A 13,452-nucleotide genomic window follows, 5' to 3' on the forward strand; every position below is an offset into this window, starting at 1 on the left:
GAGGACTGGGCATGAAAGAAAACAAAGGGAAGTCTTAGGATGGGACATTGAGGCTAGAAAAGAGTGATAGAGTTCAGAGCAATCCATCTTGTTGAATCAGGCTTGTTCCTGTTCACACATCTAGTGGCTTTTGTCCAGTCAAGCTCTGTTAAACTGTAGCACTTCCTTTGGGAGACAATCCCTTGATTTACTGTGTCTCTTGGACTAGGAAGCTTTAACCTATAGTCAGCTGAGAGCCTGGGTATTTTGTTTTCTTCTGGTTCATTTTCTTTTGGTCTTCCATCATCCCTTTCCTGATATTCTAATTAGTTTAAGGAATATAATGTCAGAGAGGTAGAATTTGATACTGTCCTCTCAGCCCTTCTCCAAGGTGTCAGAGATGTACATTTTCCCCTGTCCTTGGCCCCTTGGAGCAGCTGGAGAAGGATTTGAAAAAAGCCAGCTCCAGATCAAAAAGAAGGGTTTCCTAGCTGGTAAAGCAAGGGTAGTTTGGGGGCTGGAAGATGTCCAGCTGTATTGAAAGGGGGACATCCCTCATGGAAGTGTTCACATGGCATCCAGCAGTGCTGTATGAATAACACCTTTCTGCAAGTGGTGGTTGATCATGATCTTCGTGCTTCACCTTGTAAGAAACTCTTGCTAGTACCTCTGCAGACATCAGCTCAATCAGCCTCCTCCCTTCTGGTCCCGGGGGACCCACGATACCAAGATGGGCATCCTGATTTGAACTAAACAGAACCAGTTCAGTTCAGTGATTTTTACTTTTCAGCTCAGTCTCTTTTAAGAGGCTGCACTTGCTGAAGTTAACAGCATGTTTTTGCAGACAACGCCTGCTACCAGAAGTCATAACGCCAGGGATTGGGATGCAAAAAGGCTGTTGTTACACTTGCTCCTATAGTGACTGCTGTGGAGAAGCGCGCATGAACTCTGAGATGGTGGAAAACGGAATTCACTTTATTGCAAGCAGACACACATATTTATACTTCTTAGCAAGAAGCACTATTTGTGGGTTACAAACAGGAGACCAGACTATGCAGCCAGGGTTGTTATTAGCTCATGCATTCCTTCAGTCATCACTCTCGTGTCACACAGGGAGAACAGACTTTCCTGGGTCTGTTTTGATCATACTCTCCCGTTCACTCCCATGCACATCTTGTGTACAAGAAGCCTCTTATCTGTCCATTCTCATGCACAAACTCCCAATGTGAGCTATACTCAGCTGGTCAGGGTCTCTTTTCATTATTAGCCAGCAGAAGTTATGTACTTGTTTAGAAAAGAGCTCAAGGATGAGTCTCTTTAATTTTTGCAATGCAGTGCTGCCAGCACAGCTAACTGTAAAGTGTCAGGTATCCACAGACTGGAGATTGTGTGCCGCGTTGGGAGTGCTGGGAAGTAAAAGGGTGCACCTCTGGTGAGTAACAGATAGGAGAGCTGACCAACAAGAGTATTCCATTCCATTCACAGCATATTCAGTGTAAAGTTGAGGAATCATGGAGGTTAAGCCCTCTTCTTCAAGGGTCAGTGTCCGAGGAGGACTCTTTCCGATCTTCTGCCTTTACTCTCAATCCTGAGTTCCCAAATGCAGCTCTTGTATCCAGCTCCTCTCTGCTGCTGAGCCTGGGGCCGCCTGGTCTCAGTGGGGTTTGACATTAGGAGGGAGTTGGGTTCTATATCACTTTTGTGTATATTTACATATATTTAATTATTTTCATTATTCCCTTATCAGTAGTATTATTGCTTTATTAAGGCCATTTTAGTTTTCCAGTCTTTAAGTCTTTCTGTCTCACTCCCTTTTCCTTCACGTTTGGGAAGGGAGAGGGGTTAGAGAGCAGCCAGCCCAACCCTAGCCTGTGACAATGGGGAAGGAGGAAGAGGGACATGATGGTACCAGCACCACCTTCTTAAGGCTGTGAATGTAGTCTGTGCCCATTTTATTTATCTGTTATACATTTTCCTGTCTTATGTGTTGTGCTCTCTCAGCATTTTTAAGAAACTGAGAAATACCACAGAAAATAAATTTTGTGAAAATATCTCTGCTTATTTACCCTTTTAAAAATACTTAGCTTCTCTGAGTTTTTGGTTGTTTTGTTTCTGTTTTGTTTTGTTTTTTGCTTTACTGACTAGTATTGAGGGAGTTCATTAAGAAAAATTTTAGAAGTTGAAGGTGATGGTGGTGGGAAGAAAGATTAGAAAATATTTTGTGAACAGGAAAATAGAGTTACAGAATCAAGACAGAAGATGTGTAATTTAGGATCTTTCCAGTGCTCCAAAACTGCTAAGACTGAGGTGGTTGTCCATGAGCTGCCTGGGAAGCAGTCAGAACTTCGCTGTGCCCAGTGCACATTGCTAGCCCAGTAGCCAAGTGAATATGAGGTGGAACTCTGTCCTCCTGTGTTACCTGATTGTGATTCTCTCTTATGTGCTCATGGGAGAGCAGGCTTTAGTATGGTTGTAGGTACCAGAGTGGACGTAATGGTGCTTATAGAAATCAGGCTTCAGTGCTAACGTTATTTAAGGGAGGGAGGTCTCAGTTTGAGATCTGCAGCACAGGTGAGTTTGCACAGTTGGTATATTCCTTCATAGTGGGCAGACCTATTTTGAGATCCTTTGAAACAGATGTGCGAACAAGTTATTATTTGTTTTAAATCAGTTTCTGGCACTGGGTGACATTTTAAGACTACTTCGCTGCCAGAATGGATCCAGTATTTCTACGTTGTACATAAGAGAAACTAAAATCCAGTACTGTCAACTATTATGGTACCTTAATGGTCAAAAGACTAGTAGGGGCTATAGACAGGGTTTCTGTGTTTCTGTTCCCTAGCACTGTGACTTTTCTGGGGAGCTAGGATCTCTCCCTGCATCTTCATCTTATGGCAGAGAATTCTGGATGTGCTGATCCCCCTCAGCCCTCTTGGTGTGCTGGACAACCCAATCTGGCGTAGTCACTTCTGCAGCCCCTGCACCTTGCTTGCCAGCAATGCTCTGCTGTAGCTCACTGGTGGGGAGAAGGGCAGCAGTGCTGGTACAAAGGTGCCATGGAACTGCTGTGATTTTTGTGCCCAGTAGCTGTGACATCAAGCAGTTAAATCCCTCGCCCTTCATGTCGGTCTCTTGCACATCACAGGAGCATCATGAGCTGGTTTTCCATGAAGAAATGGAAAGCCAGACAGGGAGGCACTTGAAGTGGCACCAACCAGTTTCGTTCTGGTGACTGAGCCACCTCTGTGGACAAACTGGGGACCTCCCTGTGCCTGACAGTGCTGTTCCAAAAGGAAGGGGTAGCTGATGTTGGGTGAAGTACAAGAAACACCCAGGATTTAACATTGCAATTTGTCCTGCTTTGGTAGCCAGTGGGTATTAGCATCACAGAGAAGGACTTTTATTTTCAGATTAAGCTGAATTCAGGCCAGATGTATAAGAGCTGATAAGAGTGCCTTGACAGTTTACCTTTCTTCATTTACTATTTCTACCATCCTCGTGGTATAGCTCCTATTCTCCATAATCTGTGGAATTAGTCTTCCCTGGAAGAGACTTTCTGCTTATTCAATATATGGGGAAACTAAGGCCCAGGACAGTAATGAGTTGCAAGGTGTCACTGTAGGCGAGGAACCAATCCAGGAAAGGAGACCAGCTTTATCAGGCTCTTAGCCCAAGTTCCCTGTACAGGGAAAGTAGCCAGTTTCTGTGGCTAGCAGCCCCTCAAATGGCATCACTGATAGCTGCTGTCCTTCCCGTGTCAGAGCTCTGCCAGCCAACTCACCAGGAGATATCTCTGCTCTTTTTTTCCTTTGCAGGAGGCCTGGGAGAACAGTCTTTTGCATCAAGTGAGAACACTACTTCGACCGATCGTAGTAGCAAAGCAGTTAAAAAGGGTAATGTGGTACCCCACCCAGACCTTTGGGTATCTTTTATTTACTTTTTTTATTCCCTGTAAAACCACGTTTTGTCCTGTGTACATGTGTGTGCCTCTGTGCCTAGGAGACCAGCCCTGCCCAGGTGTCTGAACTTGTTGGTGTTGGTGTACTCTCTGCAAGGGTGGGTTTACCTTGTATAGGGTGGTGGGTTGACCCCAGCGAGTGGCATCTTTCACGGAAGAAACTCTCTCCATACATGCAACTTAGCAATGGCTATAAGCAATGCCTCTTTGAGTATGCTGTCCAGATTTCTTTGGTCTACTGGTGATATGGCATCTGCTGCTTGCTTTCCCTAAGTCTCTGCTAAGAGAATGTGTCAGACATCTCCAAGGACCTGCCTCAAATTTGTAAAGGTAGAATGTTTTTGCAGTCAAGCGGTGTTGCAGGACTAGTGTGGAGAGTTCACCCAAGAAGGTGTGTTACTGCCAAGGAACGGAGGTGTTGGTGGCACGTAAGTGTGCACCCAGGGTCGTCTCTGCAGAGCTCCTACTGTGCCAGGTACAGGAACGTGGGGCAAATGACTCCTCACTTGGCTTTGCTGACAGGAGCTGTCTCTGTGCAAATCCATGGAAATTTTGGGCAGCCCCAGAAGCAGTTTGTGACTGGCAGTCAGGAATCCATGAGATAGAAGTAGTCTCGAGACCCTCTCCAGTGTTCCAGCTGTGGCCCTTCTAATGCCTCAGCAATACCTCTGTGGGATAGGTGTATGCAAAAGGAAGGGGAGGGTGGTTCCTATTTCATCGGAGGAACCCCCAGCCTCAGATTGTCTGCCTTCCAGGGTCCAGCAGCTGGCTTGGGGATGGGGCAGCTTCTGAAACGCCAGGTGCCAGCAGCATGCCAGGAAGGGAGGAAGGGAAACAAAAGGCAAATTCCTGCCTTTGTCCTGCGGCTCAGAGCAAGGCCTTCAGCAGGGAGGGCTGGACAGTGGTGGAGCAGGAGGGAGGGTTTGAAGTTTGTTCTGTTCCTTCCCCGGCACTGCCTTAATTTCCTTCCCATTGTTTTGATCCCCTCAACCTTGACAGTGGTGATTTGCTTACCAGTGCTTCTGCTGAAGGGACGAATGGGAGAAGACACTCTGAAGAGGCGCTTAGCTGCCCTTCTAGTCACTAGAGCAAGGTCTCAGCGGGCTTTGTGCTTTCTTATAACCCAGCAGCCCATGTCCCTGACTTGGGAAGCGAAGCCGTAGCCAGGCTTGCTGTTTTCCACACAAATCACAAAACCATGACTGGAGCTTAGATCCCTCCTCTTGGAGCTTCAGGGACATCCACCAGCACTGAGGAGCCACCACCAGGCAGTGCTGCCTCTCAAGTTGACAAGGGAGTTCCCCTTGGCATGACCCTGGAGGCCAGCACCCTTTGCAGGTGTAGCAACCCCTATTCTCTAATATTCCTTTGTCCAAGCCAGCTTTGCTCAAGATACAGGCGGCTTATCTAAGAAGTGATGTCTACACAGTCTTTACGCACTCTCATAAAGCCCAAATGAACTACGGCTGCTTTGAGAATTTGGGTCACCCATGGCACAGCAAGTAGAGGATGAACAGACAGGGAGGTCTGAATGGAGGATGTTTTCTGTTGGGTCAGACCCATACCACATTGAAAGTGCAGCTCCTGTAGGCATAACGAGTGTCTGAGCAGAGCTGCAGCAGCTCGGATGCAGGACAAGGTACAGGGTCTGTCTAGAAGCCTGTGGGAATCCTCAGACAGGTTTTATGGCCAGCACTGAGACCACACAGCCAGGGCTCCTCTGCCTTTTCAGCAAGACTTGAGACACGTGTTCTGCTTTCCCTTTTGTATTTTTGCTCCCTTTCATTAAAATGAAGACGTTCAGCACGGATGGAAATTTGTGCTAAGTATAGAATACCTTAGCTTTTCCACACCGAGCATGTCCTTCAGCAGGGACTGTCCGATCTGTATATATTTCCAAATTACCCAAGAACTAGCATGCAGAAACATGTTTATGTAGTTCTTTTCAGCCCTGATTATAAGTTTCTGTCTAAGTGGCCTGTCTCTTCTTCCAAGGCCTACTGGAATGAGTAGTTGTTGCTGTTGTGAAGCTAGCCCTGATAGACCAAACCTTGCTCTGCAGATCAGAATTAGGGTGAGTTGAGAATATAGAGTGACATCTAGGCTTGTTCAACTCCCCTTCCTCCGATTTCTCTTGTTTGAATACTGTGTCTCCATCTGTGAAGTTGCTATTGGGAGAGAGTGGGTGGCTAGAGAAGGGGATGGGGATGTCCTTTTACGCCTTTCTGGGATAATAGGTTCGGAATAGTACTTGCCAAAGGAGGCTTCAAGACAAAAGTGCCAAATTGCTCAAATTAACTGTCTCTTAAGTCCCAAACAAATCACTGACAAATCTGGCTATGGCTTCTAGTTTGGATTAACAACTTGCTTTTTCTGTTTTTCTTTTTCTGAAGCTCCAGGGTATTACCTGAGGGCTGCAGGTGGAACTAAAGAGGATTTAAACAGTGTTGCCACTCTGTCTTGCAGACGGCAGGCAGAACACAACGCTTGCGAGGAGACCGAAGAGGAAGGAATACAAAGATGAGCCTGGGATGGATACACACTCCTCTCCCAGAGTGCGCAGGGCAACCACATCCAGGGCTGAGAGGATCTGGCCAGGGGGGGTCATCCCCTATGTGATCGGAGGAAATTTCACTGGTCAGTAGTGACAACATTGCTCCCTGTTTGCTCAGGGGTGTCTCAAAATGTGTGGGAGATTTCAGGAGCAGAGTTTTCCCACAAACGACTTTGGTCCTTGGGAGCCACTCTCCTGAGGCAGGGTGGGCGTGTGGTTGCACAAGGAATTTTGCACTGTGGAAGAGTGAGACTGAAGTGTGCAGTGAGGTGGTTCTTCTCTTGAAGTCCAAAAAAATAATTGACTCAGTCACTTTCCCTGATTGCTTCAGGGACCAGCTCCTGTGAACTGCTCTCCCCATCCCCTGGGTCTGATGAGGGAGTCTTCTCTGTTATGTGTGTCCCACTGCCCTAAACAGTCCGGAGTAGGTAACACCATCCCTCCAACTGGGTGACTGCAAGAGAGAGCTGTTGCAGTAGCACAGCTCTCTTGTGCTCAGCATGGTGTTTTGCCTCAGTTTAGTAGCATCCTGGAGCTCCTCTCTGAATTCCTTGTGCCTTTCTGATGGACTTCTGGCCTTTCTCTGCTCTCTAGTCCCTCTTGAGAGCTCCAGATCATTTTGCAGCCTGATGTACAGCAGAGGCTATGCTGGAGAGGCAGTGCTGTAGGGAAGCCTCCTGAGGCTGTGCACCCCTCTGGGACATCACTTCCCAGCTGTCTGAGTGTTCTGGTTGTTGCTGAGTGACTGCTCGAGGTACCCTGCTCTCTGGGGATGGGACGGTCTGTGGCCTGTCTCCTTTCTAGTGCGAGACAGGAATAATACCTTACTTCTCAGGTGTTTCTCTTCAAGTCCTGAGCTGTCCCTTGATTGGAGCACAGAGCAGGAGTGTCTCTCTACACCTTCTTACACTGCTCTGAGACTGCCTCTATCTCCCATATAGTTTTTGCTTCTGGTTTTTAAAGATGAACTTCCTGATGATAGCTTTGCCTTGGTTTTGAGGAGCATCTGTAGCACTCATGAGATTCCTGGGTCTTGAAAGGTGTGTGTGGTCGTTTTACACTGTGTCATGAGAACAAATCTGGCACACCACTGAGTAGCTGGTGCACAGATCAGAAAATCCAGCAGCTCTGCCAGAATGACCTCTACCTGGTGAGGTGACATTTCTCATAGGCAGAAATATTGCTGTGCTTAATCAGTTTTGCTACCTGTTTAATTAGAACAATTAGTTCTTCAGGCATAAGTAAAGAAAAGGATGATACAATAACTTAGTTCTGTAGTTGGAAGTGGGTCCCAGATTCCTAGAGGTGTCTACAGGTATAAGATTGATTGCTGGAAAGGTTGATTGTTTCCCTATCCAGATGAAATCCATTAGGGATTTTCCTGAAAGCCAGACCTTTACTGTTCTCTTCTGGGGCTTCTTTTTCAGGAAGCCAAAGAGCCATCTTTAAGCAAGCGATGAGACACTGGGAGAAGCACACTTGTGTAATATTTGTGGAGAGAACTGATGAAGAGAGTTTCATTGTGTTCACATACAGAACATGTGGGTAAGTGACACACATGCTCCCTGCAGCTATCTGTGTTGCAAACATCCTTTTCATTGACAAATTGCTTATAAATCTAGCTCTAGTCAGAATAGACCGATGACTACATGAGGGAATCTGTCAGAGATGCATCCGGTCACTTCCAGTAAGGATTGCCAGGGTAATTTAGTATTTGCTCAGAAGAAGGTGCTAAGCATTTCTGGATTCTTTTTTTTCCTGGGATAACACTTAAATGTGTTATAGTTGTGCACTTACGTGTTTGCTTTGTACATACACATACATGTAAGTACATATAGCGTATGCAACTGCTGGTCTGTCCTGGACCCTGCCAGATGCCATCCTCTATTCCTATGTCTCTGACTTCCTCAGTTCACTGATGTGCTGCCTGGGTTTGTGTGTTTTCTTTTGCAGATGTTGCTCATATGTGGGTCGCCGAGGAGGGGGCCCTCAGGCTATATCCATAGGAAAGAACTGTGACAAGTTTGGCATTGTGGCTCATGAGCTGGGTCACGTAGTGGGTTTCTGGCATGAGCACACACGGCCTGATAGGGACCAGCATGTCACAATCATCAGAGAGAACATACAACAAGGTAAAATAGCACTTCAAGTTATTCCACTTTGCTGTTGGGGGGGTCCAAACCTTTCTTTCTGGACTTGTGGTCTGTGAGCTGGAGTGGAGAAGAAGAAATACTGCTAGTAATTGCCTAGTGTAATGGTCAAAATATGTGAGACAATAGAGACTTTGGGTGTCTAGCTGGAGTTGTTAGAATGTAGGAGTATATCCCCTTCATTCTAGGCTCCCAGGGGTGGAAGGCTTTTGGTTGTTTAGTTTTTTTTAGTGATTTGGTTTTTTCGCCTTTGTGTTTGGCATCACAGGTCAGGAGTACAACTTTTTAAAGATGGAAGCTGGGGAAGTGAACTCACTGGGAGAGACCTATGACTTCGACAGCATCATGCACTATGCTAGGAATACATTCTCCAGGTGATAATCCAAGGTTACACATCCTTAGGACTATTTTCAGTAGTTGTGATTGGCTCTATGGAATACGTGGAACCTAGAAGGAGACCTGTGATCTATTGCAGAGAAATGAGGCAGTTGCAGTGAGCTCTGCTGCGCTACAAAGCTTGAAAAATCTTTGAAAAAGCAGTGTGGGTGAAGAGAAGTATCGTGGACTCCTGTTTTCCCTTCCCCACTATATTCACCCAGTGCTGATAAAGACCTTTCAAAGCCATGTTAACAAGTTTTGCAACCTTCCCAGGCAGGATGTATGTATGTGTGCGTGTATCTGCTCATGTGCAAGGTAATTTAGCGTTGCCCTCGTTTCAAAACCAGCTTTGAATCTCTTGGTTGTTCAGCTTATTGTCTGAAGTCAAAATGTTACCTTTCAGAGTCCATAGCAACTTTGCCAAGGGAGAATTTAAATTCTAGATTGTGATCTTTAACTACTTGGGTATTTTTTTAACCACTTATGCGTATGCTTTAGGTCATGGCCTCTGCAGCACAATGATTCTATGTGACTGGTTTCTTCATGGAAAAGTTTTCACTCCCGTTCCTGTCCCAACTAGCTGGCCAATTTTTGTGTAGCCTATTTCCCTTGACTTCCATCTCATCCCTCCAGACAGAGCCCATTTTCTGATCAGGCAGCTCCACTGGGTAGAGAAGTGAAAAGGACATAGTTATTTATGTCCAGGATTTGGAATGAGAGTAAATGGATGGCCAGCTTCATTTTGCTGAGTTATTTGAAGTTTTTTTTTCCATAAATCCCACTGTTGCTCCTTCACAAGAGTTTTCCTTCACTACATACCATGAGTAAAGGAGATGGGAGGCAGAGTGCAAATATTCACACTCTTGAGAACTTTTTATTGCAAAAACTAAAGGTGTCTTCAGAGCTTTTTAAAATTTTGTTACTGCCCAATTGTATGAAAGTGCCAAGCCTATTGTTTTGTGCTTTTGTTTATGAAGCTTCACGTCAACCAGGGGAAAATTATTAAACTTGCTGAAATGCTGCTTGCTTGTTCTGGCAGGAGGAAATGGTGCCTTGTGCATCCTTGTGCTTTGCAACCTTCAGAGATTGCTTTGGATCAGACACCCAAAGCAAACAATTTTTCTTCCCTTGAGGCATCTGCTGGACCCTTCCAGCATTTGCTAGACTCTAAATGGTTAGAATTGTCTTGCACAAAAGCAGGATTAAGTTATTACCAGCATTTATATTGTGGATGCCTTTGAGTCTGTGTCTCTTGAAAACCAGGGTCCTTCAGAACACTACTGGGCCAAAAAGGGATAAAAATGGCAAGAGTCCTTCTAAATTTAAATTGGTGCTTAATAGGATTTTTAAGTCTGTTTTCTTTAAGTCCTTTGTCTCTGTGACCCACCCTCACCCCAGTAGCAGTCTTTGTGCAGTAATTGAACTGAGCACTAAGTGCCTCTGTGGGATGATTGTGCTCTCACCGTAAATAGGCAGAGCTGAGAACAGGCTTTTAGTTTACCAAGACCTGTCTTGACGTCTGCTCCCATAAGGGAACCGTGCTTACTTTGACCGATCAGTAGAGATTTGTGAGTGTATACGTGTCTTCTTCCCACCTTACTGAGTTTTGCAAGCACTGGCCAGTTGCAACCCAAACTGGTAAAAGAACAGAGCCCATGAAGAGATTAAGTTCCTGCATGTTTCATTAAGCTCAGTGGCTAAGGAATGGGAGAGAGCTCCTGCGTGACCCTGCCAGAGAAGGGCTGTAGTGGGTTTGTTAATACATCAGCAGACACCAGAAAGTCCACATAAAAAAAAGATGGTATGAGCACCCCACCAGTGGAGATGGGCTGAGTGAGGAGGAGGTGAACGACAGACAGCCATGTCTGTGACTTACTGTCTTGAAGCAACTCTTAAGTTGCATTTAGCACAACCTCGTTGTTCATGACCACTGTGAATATTGATGGTAACGAATCATCTGGTGTTTGCCATGGTCAACTGCTGCTGTGAATCCTGATCCCTTTTTATTCTAAACTAACCTAGGACAGAAGGGGACAGTTTTTCTGAAACACAACAAGTCCTAGCAGCAGAAATTGTTTCCCGTGGTGCTTTTGAAAATTGCTGTAGGAGGCATTCCTCATTTTCAGTTCCCAGCAAAACATATTTCTTGTTTGCATCTGTGGCTAATAGGAATAGAAATATGGCACAAGTGACTGTAATAACAGTGGTAACAAGTTTATAACCTGGGAATTTCTGTTCTTTTCTGTGTCACAAAGTTGCCTGTTTGGCAGAGTGCAAGTTTTTATTTCCTGGTGTATTCCTTACAGACATGGCAGCAAATTAAATTGAATATTGTTGTCAAGATCTGTAAATGGCAGCTTAGCAATAAGAAAGCTTAAACCTCCACGGAATCCTAAACAAATAGTGAGTTACCTTAATTCACTAAACCTCTTGCTTGTGGACGTGCCAGTACAGCCTGGAATTACAAAACATGACCTCTGCAAAGCTTGTGTTTGAGTCAGGATGCAGGTAGCACCGCCTGCATATCTTCTTTATGTCTTTACAACACACAGTCCTAATCCTGCATAAGATGTATGCGCATCCCCTTGGGTTTTACTGTGTCAGGTAGAGTTATTTTGTCTCTCTTCTGCATCTGGAGATATAAATGCAGGCTCGGGACAAAATGTAGCTGCTTGCAGCTGAGTACTTAACCTGCCTTAAGTATCTGCTTTTTTAAGTGGTGTTTAAGCACCTGTATCTGTTGCCCTCAGATGAGATAGTGAATGTTCAGCGTTTCTCAAGATCAGTTGATAATTTCATAATATTTGCATGATGCTTTACATATTCCGGGTATTATGCGGATGCCAAGACTGTTGAGAGTATCTTTTCTCAAACTCTGTTTAAGAAGAGATTTTTTTTTTTGTTTGTTCTTAGCTGGTAGCAACGGTGGGTTGTTGTGCTTGACTTACTGCTTAATTGAGCAGCTAACATGTATCCTACCCATGCCTGGACAGCAGGAGAATGGGGCATCCAGGGTTCCTGGGTTCTTTTCCTACCTCTGGGAGGAGAGGTTAGGTATCTTATTCAAGAATGGTTCTGCTGCTAGAGTTCCTGAGCTGCTCTGTTTGATGATATTTGCTTGGTGCTTATTAATTTGTAAGCCAAAGTACTAGTGCTCTTAAAGACGCTCACCAAATGGGCAGCTTAACATCTTAAATGTTGTTAAACAGATGGGTTTTGAGTGGACAGCATGGGACTTCTGGGACCTGTGTGGTATAGGTCAGAAAGACTCTCCTCTGTTCTCAGTTCCTTTGATTGTAAAATGAGAGGAGCTATATTTACTGCCTCCTAATTTGGAGTCATGTTCAGCAATGCATGTGAACGCAGTATGAAATTCAGTTGGTTGCAAAAAGGAAAACCAGAAATCTTACTGCCCCAACCTTGGGTACAGCCTTTTGGAAGAAAATGTGTTTGGCAGGTAATTTGAAACTGTGGATTGGTTTTGCACTGTGTTAGCAGTACTCTTGGTGTATGCTAGTCGCAGAAGGCTGGGGGTTGTGAGTACGCAGTTGTGAGGGCTGGAATGGGAAAAGCAGTCAAAAGTTTGCACATGCAAGTGGTTGTGTCTCTGTCATTCTTCCCTGGTTGAGCCTGGAGGCCTGCAGAAAGTGTTTCACTGGACACGGAAGCATGTTCCCTTCCATTTGTGAAGTTCTTCTGTGAACTTCTGAGAAGTCTTGAAAACTTACTATGAACAAACCGAGCTGTTTCTCTGCTAGCAGTGTTTCTTGGAGAATTTTTTTTTTTATACCTAAACTTAAATAAATTCAGCGTGAGGCATGCAGCTGGCATGTAGAATGCCAGCCTGAATTTGTCAATTAAAATTTGATGGGCTCATCTCAGAGCTTGTAGGTCCTGATTTTGATGCTGATCAGGAATTTTCCTACCATTGAAAAAAAACAACACCCCCCCAAGCAGGAATTGACTCTGGCTTTTAAAACAGATTGAACTCCTTCTCCTCTATTTCCTTCCTCAGCTTGAATATTTACAGAAGAATTCTCCCCCACAAAATATGTATAATGGAATGATATTTTCTGTTCAAGAATATTGACTGCAACTCCAGACAGCTTGTGATCCAAATACTCTGCTTGCAGTATTTATTTAAAATTAAACCAATGTAAAAAAAAAATAAATCCTCTCATACTTCTTCCCAAGGCTGTTACACAGCTGAGCAGCCTAATGAACAGAATTACTTCTGTACTTGGAGCTTTACCCATACTTGAAGACTCTCATATCAGGACTAGGAAGCACTAAAATTGTTGCTTCTGCCCCGATTTTCTTTTGGACTCTATGGACAGTTCTATCCTGTTTTTCAGAGAGTAAAGTCCGTCTCATTGAGCTGTTGCTGAAGCTTCAAGCTCACTGTTAGTCTTGGCACCTCCAAGCCTGTTAGG

The 13,452-nt window shown here is 44.9% G+C and overlaps 1 protein-coding gene across 1 annotated transcript in view; it reads left to right on the forward strand.

Moving 5' to 3' along the window:
- The window catches only part of LOC104273143 (tolloid-like protein 2), a gene marked incomplete at its 5' end in the record, with an annotated part of 55,477 nt that overhangs the window by 14,763 nt on the left and 27,262 nt on the right, over positions 1–13,452 (forward strand). Inside the window, 5 exon segments of the mRNA XM_009868370.1 lie at positions 3,795–3,872; positions 6,404–6,574; positions 7,919–8,036; positions 8,445–8,623; positions 8,910–9,015. Of these exon segments, the coding sequence (XP_009866672.1) occupies positions 3,795–3,872; positions 6,404–6,574; positions 7,919–8,036; positions 8,445–8,623; positions 8,910–9,015 (652 nt within the window).

This window comes from Apaloderma vittatum, unplaced genomic scaffold (genome assembly GCF_000703405.1).
Source record: "Apaloderma vittatum isolate BGI_N311 unplaced genomic scaffold, ASM70340v1 scaffold16514, whole genome shotgun sequence".
NCBI lineage: Eukaryota > Metazoa > Chordata > Aves > Trogoniformes > Trogonidae > Apaloderma > Apaloderma vittatum.